The sequence below is a fragment of the Diabrotica virgifera genome, chromosome 7, assembly GCF_917563875.1.
Source record: "Diabrotica virgifera virgifera chromosome 7, PGI_DIABVI_V3a".
NCBI classification, from domain to species: Eukaryota; Metazoa; Arthropoda; class Insecta; order Coleoptera; family Chrysomelidae; genus Diabrotica; species Diabrotica virgifera.
The window spans coordinates 141,415,320-141,437,077 of NC_065449.1; the positions used below are offsets into that span (position 1 = coordinate 141,415,320).

Sequence of the window (21,758 nt, forward strand, 5' to 3'; positions counted from 1 at the left end):
GATAGATACGATGACTAAATAAAAAAGGTCAACTAAACAAAATAAATAATAAAATTGGTGAGTAATTAGGGGATACCTCAAGGAACAAAAGTGGCATGGTCTCAACTTGCGCTTTTACCCTGTGTGGATGCCACCCCTTCTCGGGGGTAAAAATTATTTTATTAAAAATATCCCATAACTCGATAGATGCACAAAAAAGTTGTTACTACCAAAATTAAGGATATCTAATAAAGAATTGAATAAATTCCTTACTTGACAAACCTTTTAATATTAATTCAAAGTGAGTTAGTTATACATAGATAATTGAATGTGTATATTTTTTTCGGTATTCAAGCTTAAGTAACGGTAAAACGATACTTTGTATAACATATTATATACATACGAAACATTGTCAAGGTACTCATAAATACCTATAAAATGAGCTCCAGAAAAGATGATTGCATCAAAAATTATGCTATATATTTTTTTAATTTATGCTCCAAAATTTTTTCCAAAAAAATGTTATTGTTTTTTTAGAATAATTCCGTTGATTTTTATGATATTAGGTTCATCTAAAAACCATTTTAAAGATAATTTCAAGGGCTATAAAGTTATATCGAATTTAATCTTTTAAAGTCTTTATTTTTTTAAGAGACAAGGTTAAAGGGCCTAGTTACATCGTTCTCCCAGTAAAATTTAGGCTTTAAACGTTTCTATATCGGTTATTTTATATCCTACAAAAAAAAGTTAAATATGTAATAAAAAAAATCTAAAATTGAGTTGTATATTATTATAATATCATCTTTTACGTATATCTAGTATTTTTGGAGTTATGATCAAAAGAAAATGAAAATTACAAAAATTTTAAAGATTCTCTTTTTTAAAGGATTTTTTTTCAAAAATATGCATTCTAAAGCGGTCAAAATTTTTGAGGTCATTACTTATGCTAAAATAGAAATAAAAATAAAAATTTGTAGAAATGGCGTATGTTTAATTTTTCACTTTTTCCTAAAAAATTCGAAAGGGTTCTCTTATTGTCATCATAAATTGCTTAATTTTGATGCTATCAACTTCTTGTGGAGCTCATTTGATAGGATATTCCTGAGTAAGTGTTCAGTAAGTATATTTTATAAAATGAATAGTTGTTGTTTGTTTGGGTTTATATGACTGCGGACACTAAATCCATTCGCCAATTTTACTATGTTTTATTTTATTAGTCATTTCTTCGTATCTTATCCTAAAACTAATACTAATATAATAAACAATTCTACTAATAAATAATTATTTTTGTATTTTTTTTAATAATTTTTGATATATTTTTTTTTATTTATTTTTTTCTAAATGATGTTCTCAGAGTTCCACAGCAAAAACTGCAACATTCTTCTTTAGCCCTCTACTTAATTCGAAAACTATTTTACTATGGACTGTCCAAGTTCGTCATTCATTTTTATCTACATATTTTTTTTATATTTTTTTAATTATTATATATTTTTTTTCTTTTTTTTTTATATACATCTTTTTTATATTTTTTCTTTCTTTTTTTTTGTTTTTTTTATTTTTTTTTTATTTTTTTTTTATTTTTTTTATTATTTTTTTTATATTTCTTTTCTTTTTCTTTTTTTTCTTTTCTTTTCTTTTTCTTTTAACATATAACAATTTACAAGAAATACTCTATATTTTACAATTACAATTTAAGCTTAATATCTAAAATATGTTTATACAATAGTCGGTATACCAACTCATTATTTTCTAATGTTAATAAATAATTAAAATTAATGGGATGGTGGACAGCAGTCAAAGAATACAGTGAATTTAAAAACATATTAACTTTATTAGAGATAACAGAACAGGTCAAAATTTTGTGTTGTAGATTGCCCAACTGTCCACAAATACATTGTGGACTATCAGCTATATTAATTTTAAATAAATATGATGGAGTAAGACAGTGGTCAAATCTCATTCTGCATATGGTTCTTGTCATATCTTTTGTCGACTCCATTTTAGAAAACCAAGGTTTATCCGTTATATAGTTTCTGATTGATCTGTAGTGGTTTCCTGTATTTACGTTTTCATCAATATACCTTTCTTTCCATTCTTTCTTAATCTCTTTGAATGAATTTGATTCAATATCTTTTGGCGTACAAAGATAATGGGTTAATACTCCTTGTGTCACCGCGTTTTTAGCCAATTCATCTACCATTTCATTTCCAGTTATTCCACAGTGGCTTTCAACCCATGCCAACCTAACAGACTTTCCTTGTTGCTGAAGTTCTTTAATTTTATTTATGATATATAATTCAATGTAGTTCACTTTTGCTTTAGGATTTATAGCACTAATTTTACTAAGAGAACTTTTACTGTCACTAAAAATTGTAAACTTAATGATTTATATTAGATAAATATTTTAGTGCTTCCATTATCGTTATTAATTCAGCTGTGTATATACTCATAATATAATAAAATTTAGTTTAAACATTTTACTAATTTTATTACTGCTATCCCAATAGGCACACCCCACACCTTCAATATTTTTTTATGCATATGTATATAGCATACAATAATCTTTGAACATTTGTGAACTGTCGGAGATAAACACTAATTTTCTTAAAGATAGAGGCAAATTGCTATAGTCCCTTAAAAAGCGTACCTGAACTTGTTCCATAGTATTAAAGTCGATATTATAATTTGGGTGTATGTCATATTTATAAAGTTGTTTATCATATATTATCATTTTTTAATATAAATCTACTATATTTAGAGTTTTCTTTTTAATCCAATATTTTTCTGTCAAGTCTGCTAAAAACAGTTGATGTATTTTGGAAATTAAACTTGCCTTTTTTCATACAATTTAACTAAAAGGCTGATGCCAAGTTTTTTTCGTCTTATATCCATCGGTATTTCACAGCATTCAACTTGTAGATTATTTATCGGTGTACTTCTTAGGGCTCCTATACACAATCTAAGGGATTTATTAATGATTTTGTCTATTTTATTTAAATGACACTGTGATGCGTCACTGTATAATATTGATTCGTAGTCGAATATAGCTCTTATATTATTTTTAAATAACAACAAAGAAATATTTGGATCTGCTCCCTAACGTGTGATACGAATCGAAGAAGGTTTATGCCTTTTTCTGTTTTTTTAACTATATGGTCTATATGTTCTTTCCAGAGAAGCTGTCTATCCAGAGTAATACCCAAATATTTAACATAACTAATTATTTATATGGGAAATAAGCCACAATTAAAATGAAAAAAAAATTTTTTTCATTTTAATTGTGGCTTATTTCCCATATAAATAATTAATCATAAAAATGCCACAAGGAAATAGCTTCAGAATTTAACATAACTTTGTACAGGATAGGATATATTGTTTTCCACCTACCTCTACCGAAAGTATACTTTTCCGGACCTGATTGTAGGGAGCAAAGTTGTACTTTTCCTCCCTAGGGAGGAAAAGTAAAAGTGACGTCATGGTATTTCATTCCATTGACGCCCTGTACAATATCTATTTTCTATTACGTAAGTTTCTATACATTTTAACGTTTATTTATAAAACACTCTGTATTTTGCAGAATGGTAAAAAACAGTAAATTGTTATTTTGATTTAACAATGTTTACATTATTAATTTGACTTATATTTGACAGTTGACAGTTATATTGTACCATTATTGTACGTACTTGTTAGCTTTAGTTGTAATAAATTTTGTTGGTTAGTTACATAAATAAATTAAGTAAAAATGAAAACATGACTTGTTATTTGAGGAAGGTGGAAAAACCATATGTATAACATGGGAGTAAAGTGCCTTTTCCTCCCTTGAATGATTACTGCCCTCCGCTACGCGTCGGGCAGTAAACTTCATTCTCGGGAGGAAAAGTAGCCCTTTCCTCCCTTGTTATACAAATAGCTATTATTAAGATGTGATTGGGTATCTCTTTTCGTTTTCTTGTAAAAATACATAAGTTGGTTTTGGAATCAGATATATTTAGTCCATGTAATTCACTCCATATTTTAATATGTTTGTCTCCTTCTTCAATGGATTTGACTGCATTTTCTATTTTATTGTTTTCTTGATAAATAACTATATCATCTACAAATTGTAAAATTTTTGTTGAGTTTAAATTTTTTTCTATATCAGAAGTGTAAATTAAATATAACAAAGGGCTTAATATTCCTCCTTGAGGTAAACCACCCATCGCTAGTCTTGGACCAAATGTGTTATTATTTACCGATATATAAATTTTTCTACAGTCATACAATTTTATTATTTTTTGACAGAAACATTCTGGCAGACCTATTTGTATCATTTTGTTATATAGTATATTTAAATTAACGTTGTCGTATGCTGCTTCGACATCTAATAAAAGAGCTATTACTGAAGAATTTTTCGTAAACGCTAAATTGATATCTGTTACCAAATGGCTCACTGCTTCCACAGTAGAATGATTTTTTCGAAATCCAAATTGTGTTTGTGATAATGCTTCCACAGTAGAATGATTTTTTCGAAATCCAAATTGTGTTTGTGATAATTTATTGTTTTTTTCTAGCCAACTTTCCCATTTTTTAAAAATGAATAGTTTTAAAAAAAATGAATAGTTTTCCCGTTATTTAAGCTTGGATTCTTAGATTTGAGTACTCAAGTAAGGAATTGAGTTTTCAAGTAATTTATTCGATTTTTTATTTACAATCTTGGTAATGAAAACCTTTTATAAATAATTTATAGTTTTTGAGTTATGCATGAAAAACGGCTTTAAAACATGCATTTTTTTCACAAAAAATTAAAAAATTTTATCTTAATTTTACTCTTAATGAACTTTTCACAATCATTTAACCATCCAAACGTATCATTTTATTTGTAGTAACTCCATATTTAAACGAACATTCCAAACGTATCATTTTGTAGTAACTCCATATTTAAACGAACATTCCAAATACTCTGCCTTTGTCCTACTAAGTTTTAAACTTTTTCCTCAAGAGCATGTCTCCACTGTTCCAGTTTTTGTTTTAAGTCGCCTTCATTATTATCCATCAACACATCATCAGCATACATTAAGCACCAGGGAATGTTACCCTGTAGTTTCGCTGTTATCTGATCTAAAACTGATGAGAATAAATAAGGAATAAGCACCGAGCCTAGGTGCTATCCCACTTTCGTATGAAATTTATCAGTCTCTCCCATACCTCTGTTAACACTATACTACAATCACAATAAAGATGTACTAGAAATAAACAAACCAAGATACGTTGAATGTTACAAGGATACTCCAAAATCATAATTTACAGTGGATATACATTGTAAATCATGAATCGAGAGTGCTCCTCGTAACATTCAACGTATCTTGGTTTGGTTATTTCTAGTGCATCTTTATTGTGATTTTAGTATATTTGTTACTCCCTCATACATAGATTTCACAATATTTACATATTCACCGGGGACTCTTTTCTTATTTAGTGCCCACCACAAAATCCCCCGAGGAACTCTATCATATGCTTTCTCAAGATCAATGAATACCATATTGAGCGTTTGTTTCTTTATTCCTGTATTTTTTTATCAACTGCCTTATAATTAAAATTGCATCTTTGGTTGACCTGCCCTGTATAAAACCAAATTGTTTATCGGATATTTCGATTTCTTTACGTATCCGTCTATCAATTACTCTTTCCCATATTTTCATGGTGTGACTAAGTAATTTTACGGCCTTGTAGTTTGTGCATTGTTGTATATCTCCCTTGTTTTGTAAACAGGTACTAATATATTGCTTCTCCATTCTTCTGGCATTTGTCCAACTTCTATAAGTCTATTGAATACACCTGTTAGCCAACTTGCTCTTGTCTCTCCTAATGCTGTCCACACTTCCTAAAACATATCATCTGGTCCAACTCCTTTCCCTTTCTTTATTTTTTGAAGTGCTTTAACAACTTCCTGAGCTTTTGGAGGAAGCTCAGGAAGTTGTTAACGCACTTCTCGTAGCACAGAGCCTTGCGGTACACCTTGATGAATTACTTTTGGACCAATCAATCTATTATTGCACCGAATAAATGTCTGCTTATTTGATTCTCTCAATTCGTTTACTTCTCTTTGGCTCCTAATATTTTTAGATTTAATTGATCAAGACATTTCAAAATTATTTTCTACGGGTATGCCTTGGTATAGTTAGTGTTATTGCGAATCTCTTCAACAGTCAAAAGAAAGTTTTAGATCATCAGCAGCTTTCCATTCATCGTCGTACGTAAGCTTTCCTTAGGTGTGTCTATGTATTTGTGTTTGTTGTTTTTTGCATCCATTCGTGACCAGTCATTTGCTTTTTCCAACGGTTTTCTTCCATTCTTTCTATCTCTCCTGCCCAGTTCCATTTTAACTGCTAGGCCAGGTATTGTTTTTTGTTAGTTGAGTTAACCTGTCTGTGGAGAAATTTGGTTTATTTTGTTAAATTTATTATTCGAATAGAACACTATGGAGACTCCCAGAATTATGGTGTTATCGTTGAAAAAATTCCATTACTTACCTTAATTGGTAGATGTCATTGCACTCTGACAGCGCAGAATGCCCATGCCAAATCTGTACAGTAATATGGTGAATATCTATATCTTGCAGTATAAAAACTACTGACGTTACAGCGTGATGTAATCTCTCGTAATTCCTGATTTGCTTTAAGATAAACCTATAAGGCGATAGATCTACCCAAGGTTCATCGGCTTTATCCAACCACTTGCAGGTGCGGCAGATGCGTAGCTTTTCCGTTCTAGCTGTCAGTTTGAAATCCTCGATTGTCTTGAATTTTTGACATCTAGGGCAGTATTGTAGATTCTTTTCCATTCTCAGCTCTTCTTTATTCAACAGATGCCTGATAACAAATATTTAAATTTTGAAATAATACACATTGAGATAGAAAAAAAGAGTGAGGAAGCCAAAGAAACAGAGATAACTTCAAAATATTGTGGAGATAGTTCTAAGTTATGATTTTTGTTTTTTATTGAAAATTGGGAAGTGATGGAAGACATAACAAAACAAAATACGCAACTCATAAATATTGGCAATATCATTTTAAAGTCTTCTACTTTAAAATGTATAATAAATGTCTGAATTGCCGATATAAATGAGTCAGATTAAATAAATTATTAGAAGATTTTTTTACTAAGCAACAACATTTTTGTTTAATTTAGTAATATTTTGTATTTTGACGACATACGATTTGGGCGTCGAAACGTTAATGAAATTTTTTTTATAAAAGAAAAGATGGTTCAGATTTGATTACAGTACAGAGCCTCTACTATGTGTTTATACGTATTTCGGAATGACCGTTTCCTCATCGGAGCACCTGGGTAGAGGCACTGAACTGCAATCAAATCCTTTCATCATTTCGGGGTAATTATCAAAATAATTTCCAAGGATGCTACTAGCGCCATCTATGAATCGAAAGTCAAATAAGTCAGGAAATAAAATTCGAAATTATTTATCCTCTGAGCTTTTTAAGTTGGAAAAAATAAAGCATAACAGAGTGGCGAAATTTTTCAAATTATTACCACGGTGAATGACAGGACGTGAAATGCAATTTTAGATTTTCCTTGTCGAGTATTTCGCCATTTTACGTCCTATCATTCACCCTGATAATAATTTTAAAAATTATTATCACGGTGAATGGCAGGACGTGAAATGCAATTTTAGATTTCCCTTGTCGAGTATTTCGCCACTCTGTTACACTTTATTTTTTCCAACTTAAAAAGCTCAGAGGATAAATAATTTCGAATTTTATTTCCTGACTTATTTGACTTTCGATTCATAGATGGTGCTAGTAGCATCCTTGGTAATTATTTTGATTATTTCATTCATAGGAGATTCTGGTCAATAGAAAGCTACAGAAATCTAAATTAGACTGATAATTTTTGATAATTTCCCGTCGTCAAGTATATTACGTCAGATGCTCTTCGTTGCTATGAAAAAATACATTCAGTGACATTAATGACAATTAATGTTTTAAAAATTATAAAAGTGATGACTTTCAACCGTAAAATATTTATAACAACTGTGTGTTTAATTGTACTAATTTTGTACTTACATAAATAAATTACAATAAAATTTTGGTTTTGAACAGTTTTATTCATGAAATAATCGCAACAAATTGCACTCGATCTCTAAAATTAATATAGAATTTTAGAGCTCTTGTGCAATTACTACTGATAATTACCCCGAAAGGATGAAAGGATTTGATTGCAGTTCAGTGCCTCTACCCAGGTTCTCCGATGAGGAAACGGTTATTCCGAAATACGTATAAGCACCTAGTAGAGGCTCTGTAATGTAATCAAATCTTAACCATATTTTCTTTTCTTTTAGTTTATACGTTATTCACTTTTGTGGATATTAAAGGAAATAATTCGATAAAATTATTATCACGGTGAATGACAGGACGTGAAATGCAATTTTAGATTTCCCTTGTCGAGTATTTCGCCACTCTGTTATGCTTTATTTTTTTCAACTTAAAAAGCTCAGGGGATAAATAATTTCGAATTTTATTTCCTGACTTATTTTTTTTTATTTAATTGTGGCTTATTTCTCAATCAAAATAGTTAATTACAAAATACATGGTCGTCTCAAAACAAGAACGTCGTATAAGGCCAAATATAATAAACGATTAATAAATAACGATTAATTAACGATATAAATAAACGATTATAACTTCGAAGTGGTTAAAGAATTTAAATATCTGGAAGCAAAAATAATAACAACAAAATAGATCGAGAAGTTGAAACGCGAATATGGCAGGAAATGGATCTTTTTGGCAATGCAAGATCTAATGAACTCAAAACTTCTTTCACGAGGTGCAAAAATCCAGATATATAAGATCGTACATAATACAATCAGCAGTCGCGTATAGAGGCGAAACATGGACGCTAACAAAAAGAGACGTAAATAAATTGCTGGTGGGGGAACGTAAAATCCTTCGAATGATGTATGGCCCTTTCTGAGACAGCAGCGTGACAAACTAATGGAGGCGCAGATACAATAACGAATTAGAGTTTATTCGGAAAGGAAAATCTAGTCAGATATATAAAGACCAATAGACTCAGATGCGCAGGGCATGTGATATTAGCCAGGGAGGTAGTGTCAAATTTGACCGGAGCATTTTAGCATGGCTGCTTTCTTTTTATTTAGTTAGGTATTCCAAAGCTTATTAACAAATGATGTGTCAGCTGGCCCAAAACCGGGGATTTTAGACAAGAAAAGGTAAAATATGAAACTTGATGGAAAAACGCTACAACTTATGTCAAATAAATGAACTAAAGACAAGACGTACTCTCTCAAATTATTGAGAGTACGTCTGTCTTTTACTTCATTTAAAATGAACTCTCACATGCAACCCATTCAGTATTATGTCAAATATTTATCTACCTGACTTACAACTCTTAATAGCCTTGCTGACTTCTCTCCTAGCTTTCACTCAGGCAATCCGGGTTCAAATCCTGGCGTTGAAATTTTTTTTGTTTTTAAAATTGACATTTTATTTTGAAAAATATTTATTTTTATAATAAGGGCGTTATTCAGCGGAATACTGGATTTATTGTGTTTTGATTGATTTGTACACTTTCGGTAGCTATTTTCTATTGGATATATTGCGTTTGGAAGGAATTGGCTGTAACCACTGGATATATTTCATGACAAAGCTATTTAATATTAATTTAACTCAAATTCTAAAAAACAGGATTTATTGCGTTTTGATTGATCGCTCCTCATACAGACAAACATCCATTTTTATATACCTATTATAGAGAACAGGGAAATATTTAGATTGCTATTAAAAAATGGGGGTTGGTGATAAAAAAGTGAAAAATTAGGGTTGTATGTGTCTTTTGGTTCTACATCATATTAGATTAAGAAAAAACAGTTTGTCCAAAAAATAAAAAAAATGTCGGGAGGGGTGGGGAGGGCAACCACCTTTTTCACTTAGATTGGTCGTACTCACTCAGGAAGCTTCAGGGGTTCATTTACAACAACTTTGCTTATTAAGGCAATCATAATATTTATGATCAAATGCATAGTTCTATTTCATAAGTTCTATGCATAATTCTATAAAAGACATACAAATTTTTTTATATTGTCTCGTATAAATAATACAAACGTGGTATTATAAAAATAATTATTTTTCAAAATAAAATGTCAATTTTAAAAACAAAAAAAAAATTCAACGCCAGGATTTGAACCCGGATTGCCTGAGTGAAAGCTAGGAGAGAAGTCAGCAAGGCTATTAAGAGTTGTAAGTCACGTAGATAAATATTTGACATAAGTTGTAGCGTTTTTCCATCAAGTTTCATATTTTACCTTTTCTTATCTAAAATCCCCCGTTTTGGGCCAGCTGACACATCATTTGTTAATAATCTTTGGAATACCTAACTAAATAAAAAGAAAGCAGCCATGCTAAAATGCTCCGGTCAAATTTGACACTACCTCCCTGGCTATATGTAGTAACGACAATCGCCTTATAAAAAATGTGTTTTGCGAAAGGCCAGATGGGAGAAGGTCTAGAAAAAGGTGGAAAGAAAGTACCAAGTCAAAAAAATTCAAAAGAGTACCATAAAATATCATTTCATTACAATACTAAAATACATTTAATAAAACTGAGGTACTATAGAGGTATATCGCTCCTATGTGTAGCAGCAAAAGTATACGAAACCATAATAGAAAGAAAAATCCGAAAAGAAATAGAAAATAAATTAGAGGACGTACAAAGTGGATTCAGGAAAGGACACAACACACAAGACCATATATTCACCATGCAACAAGTAATAGAAAAAGAATTAAAGAAAAATGGAGAAATATATCTGAGCTTTATAGACATGGAAAAAGCATTCGACTCAGTCAAAAGAAAAGATATATGGGAAAGCCTAAAGAAGAAGCAAGTAAGTGAAGGACTGACAGAAGCAACAAAGAGTATATACATGAAAACAACAAATACAGTAAGAATATTAAATATACAGTCAGAACCATTTGAAACAACTCAAGGAGTTAGACAAGGGGGAAGTCTCAGCCCAGTGCTATTCATAAATGTAATAGATGAGATAGTGAAAGAATGTAAGAAAACCTTCAAGAAATACTGCATCGGTTGGAACAGAATGCAAATGATAAACGCTGAGATGTGTGTATTTGCAGACGACATAGTATTAATTGCGGAAACAGCAGAAAAACTGAAATACAACTTAGAGAAATGGAACCTAGAAGCAAGCAAATACAACTTAAACGTAAACAAAGAGAAGACTCAGATAATGAAAATATCAAGGAAACAAGGGACGGAAGATCAAATAGAAGTAATGATAGACCAACAAAAAATAATACAGACAAATTCATACAAATACTTAGGAACAGTAATCAACAACAAAGGAGACATCGAGGACGATCTTAACAACAGAATGGAAAACACAGGAAAACTATTCCAAGCACTAAATAGAGGATTATTTTTAATAAAGGATATGTTAAAGCAGTTAGAAGACTCTGGCTTCAATATAAAATTTATTTGGGTTAAGGCACATATTGGACTCAAAGATAATGAGTATGTAGACTACTTAGCCAAATCCAGTATAACATCAGGCACTTTATTGTCATATTCTTTATGTGTATCAGATGTTATTACTATTTTTAAAAGAAACCAACTATCGATATGGAAAGATCAATGGAATCTTTACTGCTTAACAAACCCCACAAGATACACCACTTTACAACCAGTGATTCCACAAAATACATGGTTTAAGAGTTTTAAAGCTCCACGTAAATATATAACAACTATAAATCGATTACGTTTTGGGCATGCTTGCTATCCAAGTCATTTATATAAAATAAATGTGATTGAAGACAATAATTGCAAACATTGCGGAAAGCAGGGTGATCTTGATCATATCTTTTTTGAATGTACTAAGTTTCAACAGCATTCAAACTCTCTCTATAAAAATTTAATTCAACTTGATATGCATGCACCATTCAATATACAGTCTTTGCTGGCTACAGGCTCACAACAAATATACAATATCATTATAGATTTCTTGTCAGATACACGCACAGTCCTATAAGATTTGTACGCGGGCATGAGATTTTTTATGATTTAAGTTCAGATTTGCATCTTTTTTTTGTCATAAATGTTTTATCACTTTATCAGAGTTCCATTATTGTTTTTATTGTATTATTATTGTATTGTATTATTTATTGTGTTTGTATATATTGTTTCTGTTTATTTTGTATTAGGATTAGGATTGTATTTTGTTTATTGCAACTGGCTGAATGACTAATGTCTATGCCATTAAATAATAAAAAAAAAAAAAAAAATAGAGGATTCCTTAATAACAAAGAAATATCAACAAAGACCAATATGACAATATACAAAACAATATATACGCTCTGAGCTTCGCTGGTGTCGCTCCTAGCGGCTACTAATTCAACTTTTACCGGTAATTTTAAAATTTATTATTTAATTGTTATCGCTTAATATTTACAACGCAAAAAAGTAATTAAATTGTAATCGATTTTTTTAAGATTTTGCTAATCATTTTGACGTTCTATTGATAAAATATGAATTTCTTACTTCGGATACTTTTACAATTATCGTGTAGATGGCGCTAAGATTAATATATTAATTTATAATTACATATTACGGAACATTAAAAAAAACTTAAATTCAGTATTTAAAACGTTAGTATATTTAAGGTAAAAATATATACCACAGCTTTGACCAACTAATATTTTTTATAATTAATGTTTTTAATTTTAATTTTAAATTAATCACTTTGACATTTATGTCAAATTTTCGGTAAAGGTTTACAGACTTGTCACTACTGGCGCTCGCGAATTTGTAAATATCCCCTCTACGTACGAGCTCACAGCGTATTCGCGGTGTGCAAGTACTTGGAAAGGGAAACGAAAAACGACCGTGCGCGAGTCGCGGAGAAATATTGCAACTATCTTAAATAATTCATATTGTCAATTGAAATTGTCAAATTGACGTATATTTCATACCTTCTGTCATTGACTTAGAAAAATTATATATTGCTCCACAATATTGATATGATATGCAATTATTATATAAAGGTAAATTTAATTAATTGTATTTTGCTTGCAATACTGCATTTTAATAACTGATTTTATTTACTACATACAATTGTTTACGTTTGCTAAACATAACCTGCATCTTATTTTTTTCTTCTTATTATTTTTTTGGACTATGGTCTTGACAATTATCCAGCAACCAGGACTAATATAATTGGCCAATATAATTAAAAGTGCGAATAAAAGTATAGAGCGTAGAAATAGAGGTCGCTTTGCCGAACTTGCACGGTCCCAATAGACCTACGGTGACATATGGAGCAGAAAATTGGATATTAAACAAAAGACATCAGAGCAGAATTCAGGCAGCAGAGATGAAGTACCTCAGAAGAACGATCGGAGTAAAAAGAACTGATAGAATCAGAAATGAAGAAATAAGGAAAGACTCAAAATCAAACCGATACTCGACTCAATCAAGGAGAAAAAATTGGCATGGTTCGGACATCTAACCCGGATGGACAATAATAGACAAGTAAAAAGAGTGTGGGACGCCAAACCAATAGGGAAGAACAGAAGAGGAAGAACCATTAAATAATGGAACAGTGACATCTCGCAGATACTGCAGAGTAAGGGTAAGACTTGGCAGGAAGCAACACAGATGGCATCCAATAGGAAGGAATGGAGAAAGTTCGTTAAGAGCTAGGACAACTCAGAAGATTGTAAAATATTGTAATTTAATGAATTGTATGATAAACGGCCCAACACCGAAAGGTACAAATGGGTCTATTGATTAAGTAAGTAAGTAAGTAAGTAATACAACTGAGGATACTCATTCCGAGTATGCTATATTCATAATTTTTAACAATAGTAGACTATATTAAAAATCCTCGAACATAAATAGAGTTTTTGATGTCAAATCACTACAACTCTAAAGGGTGTGAATGTTGCTACGAAATTAATAAAAAAACGTAATTGTCTTATAAACTACCCTGTATAATATTACAAAACCTGATATTTTAAGAAAGATCACATCCAGGAGCATCCAAAAATGTAAAATATACAGGGTGTCCCACTAAAAAAAACGAAGTTATAATCAACTTCCGGTATAACAGGAAGTAGCAAATAGATGAACATTTTTTCATTAAATAGTCCACTCTTCAAAACCCCTTAATTCCAATTTTCATGATTCAGTTACCTTAAGTTCTCTGTTAACAAATATTTATGTTAGAGATATTTATCATCTCTGTCTCATGACATGAATGGATTGCAATGTCTTTTAAATGTCATCGGCACAGTGGGAAGAGAGTTTGGCCTAAACATAAACTGTTGGAAAACAAAATACATGGTGTTTAGCAGTTTAACACATCAAGATTCACGGTTATATGTTGATGGTCATATAATTCAAAGAGTACCCAGTTTTAAATATCTTGGTTGCCATATTACTGAACAACTAGATCTAGATAAAGAGATAAAATGTAGAATCGAGATAGCCCGCACAACATTTTTAAAAATAAGGTTATTCTTCTATAATGATAACTTGCAACTTCAACTTCGAAAGCGTATGATTAAATGTTACATTTGGTCAGTCCTCTTATACGGTGTCGAATCATGGACATTAAAAATATCCACCATTAATCGTTTGGAGGCAGTCCTTAAGAGAGCAAATGCTACTCGCGAGCTGATTGATAATATTAAATGTAGAAAGATGGCCTGTTTTGGATACGTAGTAAGGGGAGACCGATATAATATTCTTCAACTTATTATGATGAGTAAAATCGAAGGACGCAGAGGAATTGGTAGAAAACAGGCCTCTTGGTTGAAGAATATCAGGGAGTGGACGGGTATAAAGAAAGCAGAGCAAATATTTAGAATAGCTCGAGACAGAGACAGTTTCGCCATGTTAATCGCCAACGTCAAGGGGACTTGATAGCGCACGTTAAGAAGAAGTCCACTCTTCAAAACCCCTTAATTCCAATTTTCATGATTCAGTTACCTTAAGTTCTCTTTTAAGAGATATTTCCAATTGGCACTTTATCTGCATCACCATGTATAAGAGTGCTAATGCATATTATTACCTGGTAACATTCTCATTGCATTCAATTAGCTTGAAATGATGCAAAACACCAGCTTCTATCCTCTTCTCTAATCCCTTAAGTTGTTTTTCGCTTACTCCTCTTGCTAACAGTTGGCAAACTCTATCAATGAGATCATTCAGTAGTTCGCTCTCGTGACATTGATGATCCTGAATGTACTGTTTTACCTCCATATATACGTTGAGTTTTTGTCTGACACTAAGATCATTTTTCGTCAATTTTTGGTAAAGCTCGAAATATTGTCGCCCCTTCTGTGTTTCCAGAGTATCCATAAATATGTGTAGGCTTTTGTACGTACTGTACCAATCAATGGGATCACCTAAAAAAGTAAAAGCCCGCTAAAAGTATAACAATTTAAATAATTACACTTTTATAAAAAAGAACTTTTTATAATATCACTTTTTTATTATTTATAGGACACAATATAAAAAAAGTTTAGACCAGGGCGCATCTGTAAAAATATTAGTACATTTGGATGTTGCGAGGTGACTCATTTTTTTGCAGAAATTGCTTGAAAATAACTCATATAATAATATTTGAGTTATCCTCCCACTCAAAAAGGTCCGGAACATTGTTTAAATAATCAAAATGTCAAAAAATGAAGGAAAAATTCGATTTTTTTTCTTGGTTTTTTGATTATAACTTGTTAAAGGTTAACCTTTTGTTACTCGCGCCAACTTTTTGTGATCGGATACTCGCGCACGGTGCAGGAGACCGGGTCCAAAAATATGGGTCAGCAGTGTTTTAAAATTATTTTTTTTGCAAAATTGTGTACGATTAAATTATTTAATGAATATATGATCATATAATTTTGTAGATATGCGTTTGTGTTCACATTATATTACTTTAATCAAAAATTTAATAATTTTCATTGTTATCCATTTATATGTATATACAAAAACTTTGGAAGTGAAAAAAAAATTGAATATGGTTAAATTTGTTTACTAAGAACTTTAGATCTTAATTCAATACACAAAAAAATTAAAAATAAAGAGTAATTGTAGTAACAAAAAAAGTTATAAAAATTAATTAACGTTTTTAAAACATGAAATACACAATGGTGTCACATTCATTGGAACAATGGTGTTCCAAACACAGATATTTTGAACATATTTGGCAGTAAAACTTTGTTTTTCTATTTTTCTTCCAATCACAAACAGCACAGCGATCTGAAGTTCCTGGTGTTACGACTGGTACTTGTTCTGTTGGTAAACCACATATCTCCCTAAACCTCATTCTGATGGTTCTGGGTAAGTTATATATTTATATTTATATATATAAATATAAGTAAACTAATCTATAAACATTGAAAATAAGGAAAAGATCTTAAATTTCCTTACTAATTAAAAATATCGATGTGTGATCCAAACACAAAAATTGGTGCACAAATACTCGCACACGGTGTACGGGACCGTGTTGCGTAATAACAAAAGGACAGTACTATTTTTTACACTGCGAACTGACTTTACCCACAGTTGATTGACCACTGAAGAAGTATACGAAGTAGCCATTCAAAATCCCCACTACAAGCAGAGTTACAGGAATTTATTTACAGGCCCGGTCTCCCACACCGTGTGCGAGTAACGGAGGGTTTTAAAAGTATTCAGTTTCGAGAAAAGTTGCACCGACATAAAAGTTGCGTAATTAAATTTCCTACAATATAGGATTAACTGAAAATTTTAAAAATTGTCACCCTTGTTGCAAAATAGCAATAATTTCGAAAAAAAAACCATAAAAAAACAAGTATTCGCATTTTACGTTTTTCAACCATTTATGCTACACTTAGGACCATATTTCACCCAGAAAAACTTTATGATATGATAAAACAATACTGTAAATTCCATTAAGATCGGTTTAATAGATTTTGCAAAATAAATTTTGCAACCCAGCTTTCGCAAAAAAATTCATTTTTTCAAAATGTTGCAGCACTGAAAATAAAGCAGACAGCAAGTTGAATTTTTTTTACATATAAAAGAATACTGTACCTTTCATTTGAAATTTGCAAAATTAAAATCGGTTAACTACTACGGCGCGGCGTCAGGAATTTTTTTAAATAAACATTAATTTTTGGTGCTACGCGCAGGACAACGGATACGTTCGCTCTGATTGGACATTCCAATGACCTTTGATAATGATTGATAAATTTTAATTTTTAGTACATTTCGAAATAAATAAATAAATTTGTTTATTGCAAAATAAAAACACATACTCCTTCCTTTGAATTAATACTTTTTTTAGCAAAAACTTTCTTTGTTCATATATTTTAACTTAGTTAACTTAAGAAAATAAAAGTGTATTATTTTTAAACATACGCAATTGTTTAATAGTTATTTTCCTAACAAGTGCAGAAAGTCATTCTTTTCCATACGCGACTGCAGTTTGCCGAACGACGCGAAGCGGGAGTTCGGCAAGCAGTCGAGTGCGGAAAAGAGACTTTCTGCAAGAGTTAGGAACAATATTTTTTCTACGAGTATTTAAAAAATTACCAAATCTTAATCAATTAATTTAAGGCTATGGGTACATAATTCGCAAATATTTTACGTGTATCCCTACTTTTTCTGTCTTTACACGGCAAATTACGTGTAGTAAAATTCACACTGGTGTGGATATGTAAACATTACTAGAATCTCATTCTACTTGAAAATGTCATAATTAATTTAAAGAGATGGCTTTTGAATGTTCTTGGATAACTGTTATTTTTATAATTGCAAATTATTAATTCAGTTAATAAATGTGATAATTTTTTCACTAACTATATTTTCAGTGATTGTAATAATTTATTTGTACAACAAAAACTAATAATCAATCGAGAAAAGAGGAAAAGTGTTAAAGTGATTTTTTAATAATATGTTGTTATTTTGGAACGCTTACAATTTTGAACATCTCTAACAACAAAATACTTGGATCACAGGATATATCTGATGTATTCTCTGCTTGGATCTTTCACAAATAATACACAATAAATAACTTTTTATTAAGTTCACGTCTTAAATCAATTATTTATCAAATACACTATATATAAATAATATTTAATCAATTTCTCAAAATATTCCCGATGCAATGTCAAATATTTAAAATTGTCACTGATTGTCAGTGTCTGACTGACAATATATGCTGACAATATTATATTCGGTTGAGTGCGTTGTAAGACAAAGACAGATTTGGAAAATATTACCACGGCATTGTGTTCATTTTTTTCAAATCCTGAAAAAACCAATAAATATTTTTGAAAAATTTAAACGCAGAATGAAAGACTAAATTATTACCGAGGGCCGAAAGTCCCTTAGAATAAATAAAAAGTTTATTTTGAATGAGATATTTGAATTTAAAAATCACACTAAATTTTCTCTTAGTTTTTTCACCCCTGTAACTTATTAAAATAAACATTGTAGAAGTTCTCAGGGACTTTCGGCCCTCGCTAATAACGTAATCATTCATTCTGCGTTTAAATTTTTCCAAAATACTTATTAGTTTTCTCAGGATTTGAAAAAAATGAATCCCCATTTGAATAGCATTGCAGCCGAAAATACGTTCCGATCCTCTTAATTAATATGAAAATACATACACAAATTAATTCTTTGACAAGGTTGTCAACACCAAACTTTCAATATAATTAGTTAGCATGACGACGATCTTGGTTTTCATGACGATGATTCAAAACGACTGTTATTGTCTACCGATTTGACTTTCGAATATTATGTCAAAATAATTTTATTTCATCGAATTGTCGCGTTAATTTCATTAAAACAGGAACACAATAAGATATATTTGAAATAAATTAGTAAATAATATCTAAATATTAGTTTATTGCATGTATTAAGGGTCGTTTAAACACAACGATAAATCAAACAACTTATCAAGGTCAATCGAGTTGTTGCAACTTATCATTGTGTGTAAACGGTGCATCGCACAACTTATCAAAGTTGGAGTTGGGTTGAAGGTGGTATCGCATTGAATCGCAGCGTCTAAACAGCGTTTCAACTTGTCATCACAACTAGTTGCTGTGACTTATCGTTGTGTTTAAACGACGCTTTATAATTACTTTAAGGCCATATTAACATATCTAAATTAACACGCGTGCGGAAAAGTAAAAAACGCGTGCGAAAAGTAACACGCGTGCGGAAAAGTAATACGCGTGCGGAAAAGTGAAACTTTCTGAACTAAAATGCGTGCGCGAAAGTAGACATTTTTGCACGCTCGTAGAAAAACATTTTTCACAAAGAATAATCAAATTAGTTTGATTTTTATGAAATTAAAATATGAACATACAACAAAATATAGAGTAATAAAATAATATATTAAATAAAGTTTGGAAGAAATTTTGGTGGAAATCAACTTGTGTGAATCGAACACCATTGTCCTGCGCGTAGCACCAAAAATTAATGTTTATTTAAAAAAATTCCTGACGCCGTGGTAGTTAACCGATTTTAATTTTGCAAATTGCAAATGAAAGGTACAGTATTCTTCTATTTGTAAAAAAAATTTTAACTTGCTATCTGCTTTATTTTCAGTCCTGCAACATTTTGAAAACATTTTTTTTTGCGAAAGCTCGAATGCACAATTTTTTTGCAAAATCTATTAATGGTTGAAAAACGTAAAATGCGAATACTTGTTTTTTTATGTTTTTTTCGCAATTATTGCTATTTTGCAACAAGGGTAACAATTTTAAAAATTTTTAACCAATCTTATATTTTAGGAAATTTAATTACGCAACTTTTATTTTAGTACAAATTTTCTCGGAAGTTAATTCTTTTATTAAAGTTATAATCAAAATACAAAGAAAAAAATCTAATTTTTCCTTCATTTTTTGACATTTTGATTATTTAAATAATGTTCCGGACCTTTTTGAGTGGGAAGATAACTCAATTATTATTAAATAGGTTAATTCCAAGCAATTTCTGCAAAAAAATTAGAGTCACCTCTCAACGTCCATCTCAAAACAGATCCGCCCTGGACTAATTATAAAAACAATTACCTTTCAAATCAAAATGTCAATTTTAAAAACAAAAAGGATTTCCGCTACCGGGAATCGAACCCGAGCCTCCTGGAAGAAAACAAGGTATCCTAGCCACTATACCATATTGGAGGTTAGGTAGGGGTATGAATACTTGTCATATAAGTTCTGTGCAACAGTGTGAAAATAACTATGATTTTTTGGAATAATAAAACTAAATGCATCCATGTAAAAGCTGTTGAATATTGCATTGTCGTCGAGTTCTGAGCTATTCTGAAAATTTCAGATGCCTAGATAGTCGGGAACTATGTTTAAAATCGATTACAAGATTTTTCCCGGACAAAGTGACAAAGCGACAAAGAACAAGTGAAGTATATAAAAACGTTTTAACCCATTTGATCCCACGACATTTATTTTTCGATAATACAAAATTTTTTTGAATGCCCTTGTTGAACCAGGGTTAAATAGCAAAACTTCATTGTTATTTGACATAAAAAAGTTGAATTTTTAGCAAAAAGTAGGTGTACTCATACGAGTACAATAGGCTGATCGGGAGTCAAAATATAAAACATTGTGTAAAAATGAAAATGTTTTATTTTCTTACAATATAGGTAGTACATACGTACTTGGGTATATCCTGTATTATAATCTAACTAGCATGAAATTGCACAAAACAATCACGTTTCAAACACAGAGTAACTTCACACTTTATATACTACAAGTCCAACACACTTTGGTGGCATAGGCTACATCGAAGTTGTTTGTCTATTTTCTTTGGAAAATGACCGCTTTCATCCATTTTTAGACTAATTGGTACAAATTATGCAAGTCGTTTTTTAGAATAAGTAGATTTTTTAATGTAGGTATTTTTAAATTTCTTGGAAACGGGTCCACGAAATTGCACTAGTCACCAATAATTGCGCTCTGGTGCATATATATGGTATCCAGTAAGAAGTAAAATAGCCAGAAATATCTTTATCTCTTCCTGTGTTAAATAAAGTGATGATTATTGTTTTGAACGGCATAAATATACTTGACAGTTCTGTAATATAAGTATTCAATAATTTCATTGTCAAAAAATTTCTCGAAATAGTTAGATACGAGATAAACCTCGGATTTACTCTTTCATATCATCCAGACGGCCCTTGTAACCTGTTGTAGATGTCATACTAATATAAGTAATTTCTTCTGTCCAGTCAGATTCTTTGGTTTTATTTTGACTCTTCAATAAATTTTCTTTTCTAATGGCAAGAGGAAGATTGTCTTTTTTGTCGTTGTCAGAGTCATCACTCATGTAATGAACTATTTCTCTATTTCTCCGGGAATATCATTCGGAAAGCTTTGGATCTGAAGATCATCCTTATCTATGTCCTCATTGTCAGTTTGATAGACAACCTTAGGAGGAATAACTACCGCCGATACATCTTATGAGTGAAACTCGCCATGTCATTTGAAACTAAAGCCGGTGTTTTATGTTTTCCATAAAATCCGATGGGACTCATAGGCCGCAATTCTTGAAAATCAATTCCAATACAAATATTGAACATGAAAGAATTAAAAACTAAATAAACATATTTGATCTCATACAAACCCACTGTACTCAAATGAGTACATGTCTATTTTGTAACATAAAGACAACAATAATAAAAAGATTCTTACGCTGTAAAAATAAATATTACCAGTACTTACCCTTCCAACAATAAAAGTT

General features: G+C 30.8%; 2 protein-coding genes across 5 annotated transcripts in view; one reads left to right on the forward strand and one right to left on the reverse strand.

The window, feature by feature from the left end:
* Window positions 1–21,758, forward strand: part of LOC114334652 (kelch-like protein 26) — a 297,957-nt gene that overhangs the window by 121,046 nt on the left and 155,153 nt on the right. The window lies entirely within an intron of this gene.
* LOC114334651 (IQ and ubiquitin-like domain-containing protein) overlaps window positions 1–21,758 on the reverse strand; it is a 57,682-nt gene that overhangs the window by 450 nt on the left and 35,474 nt on the right. For both annotated transcript variants that reach the window (XM_028284741.2, XM_028284742.2), the window contains exons 7-8: window positions 15,079–15,415; window positions 6,489–6,827 (exon numbers count right to left, since the gene is read on the reverse strand). In XM_028284741.2, coding sequence (XP_028140542.2) covers window positions 6,489–6,827; window positions 15,079–15,415 — 676 coding nt within the window. The remainder of the gene's footprint in view (window positions 1–6,488; window positions 6,828–15,078; window positions 15,416–21,758) is intronic.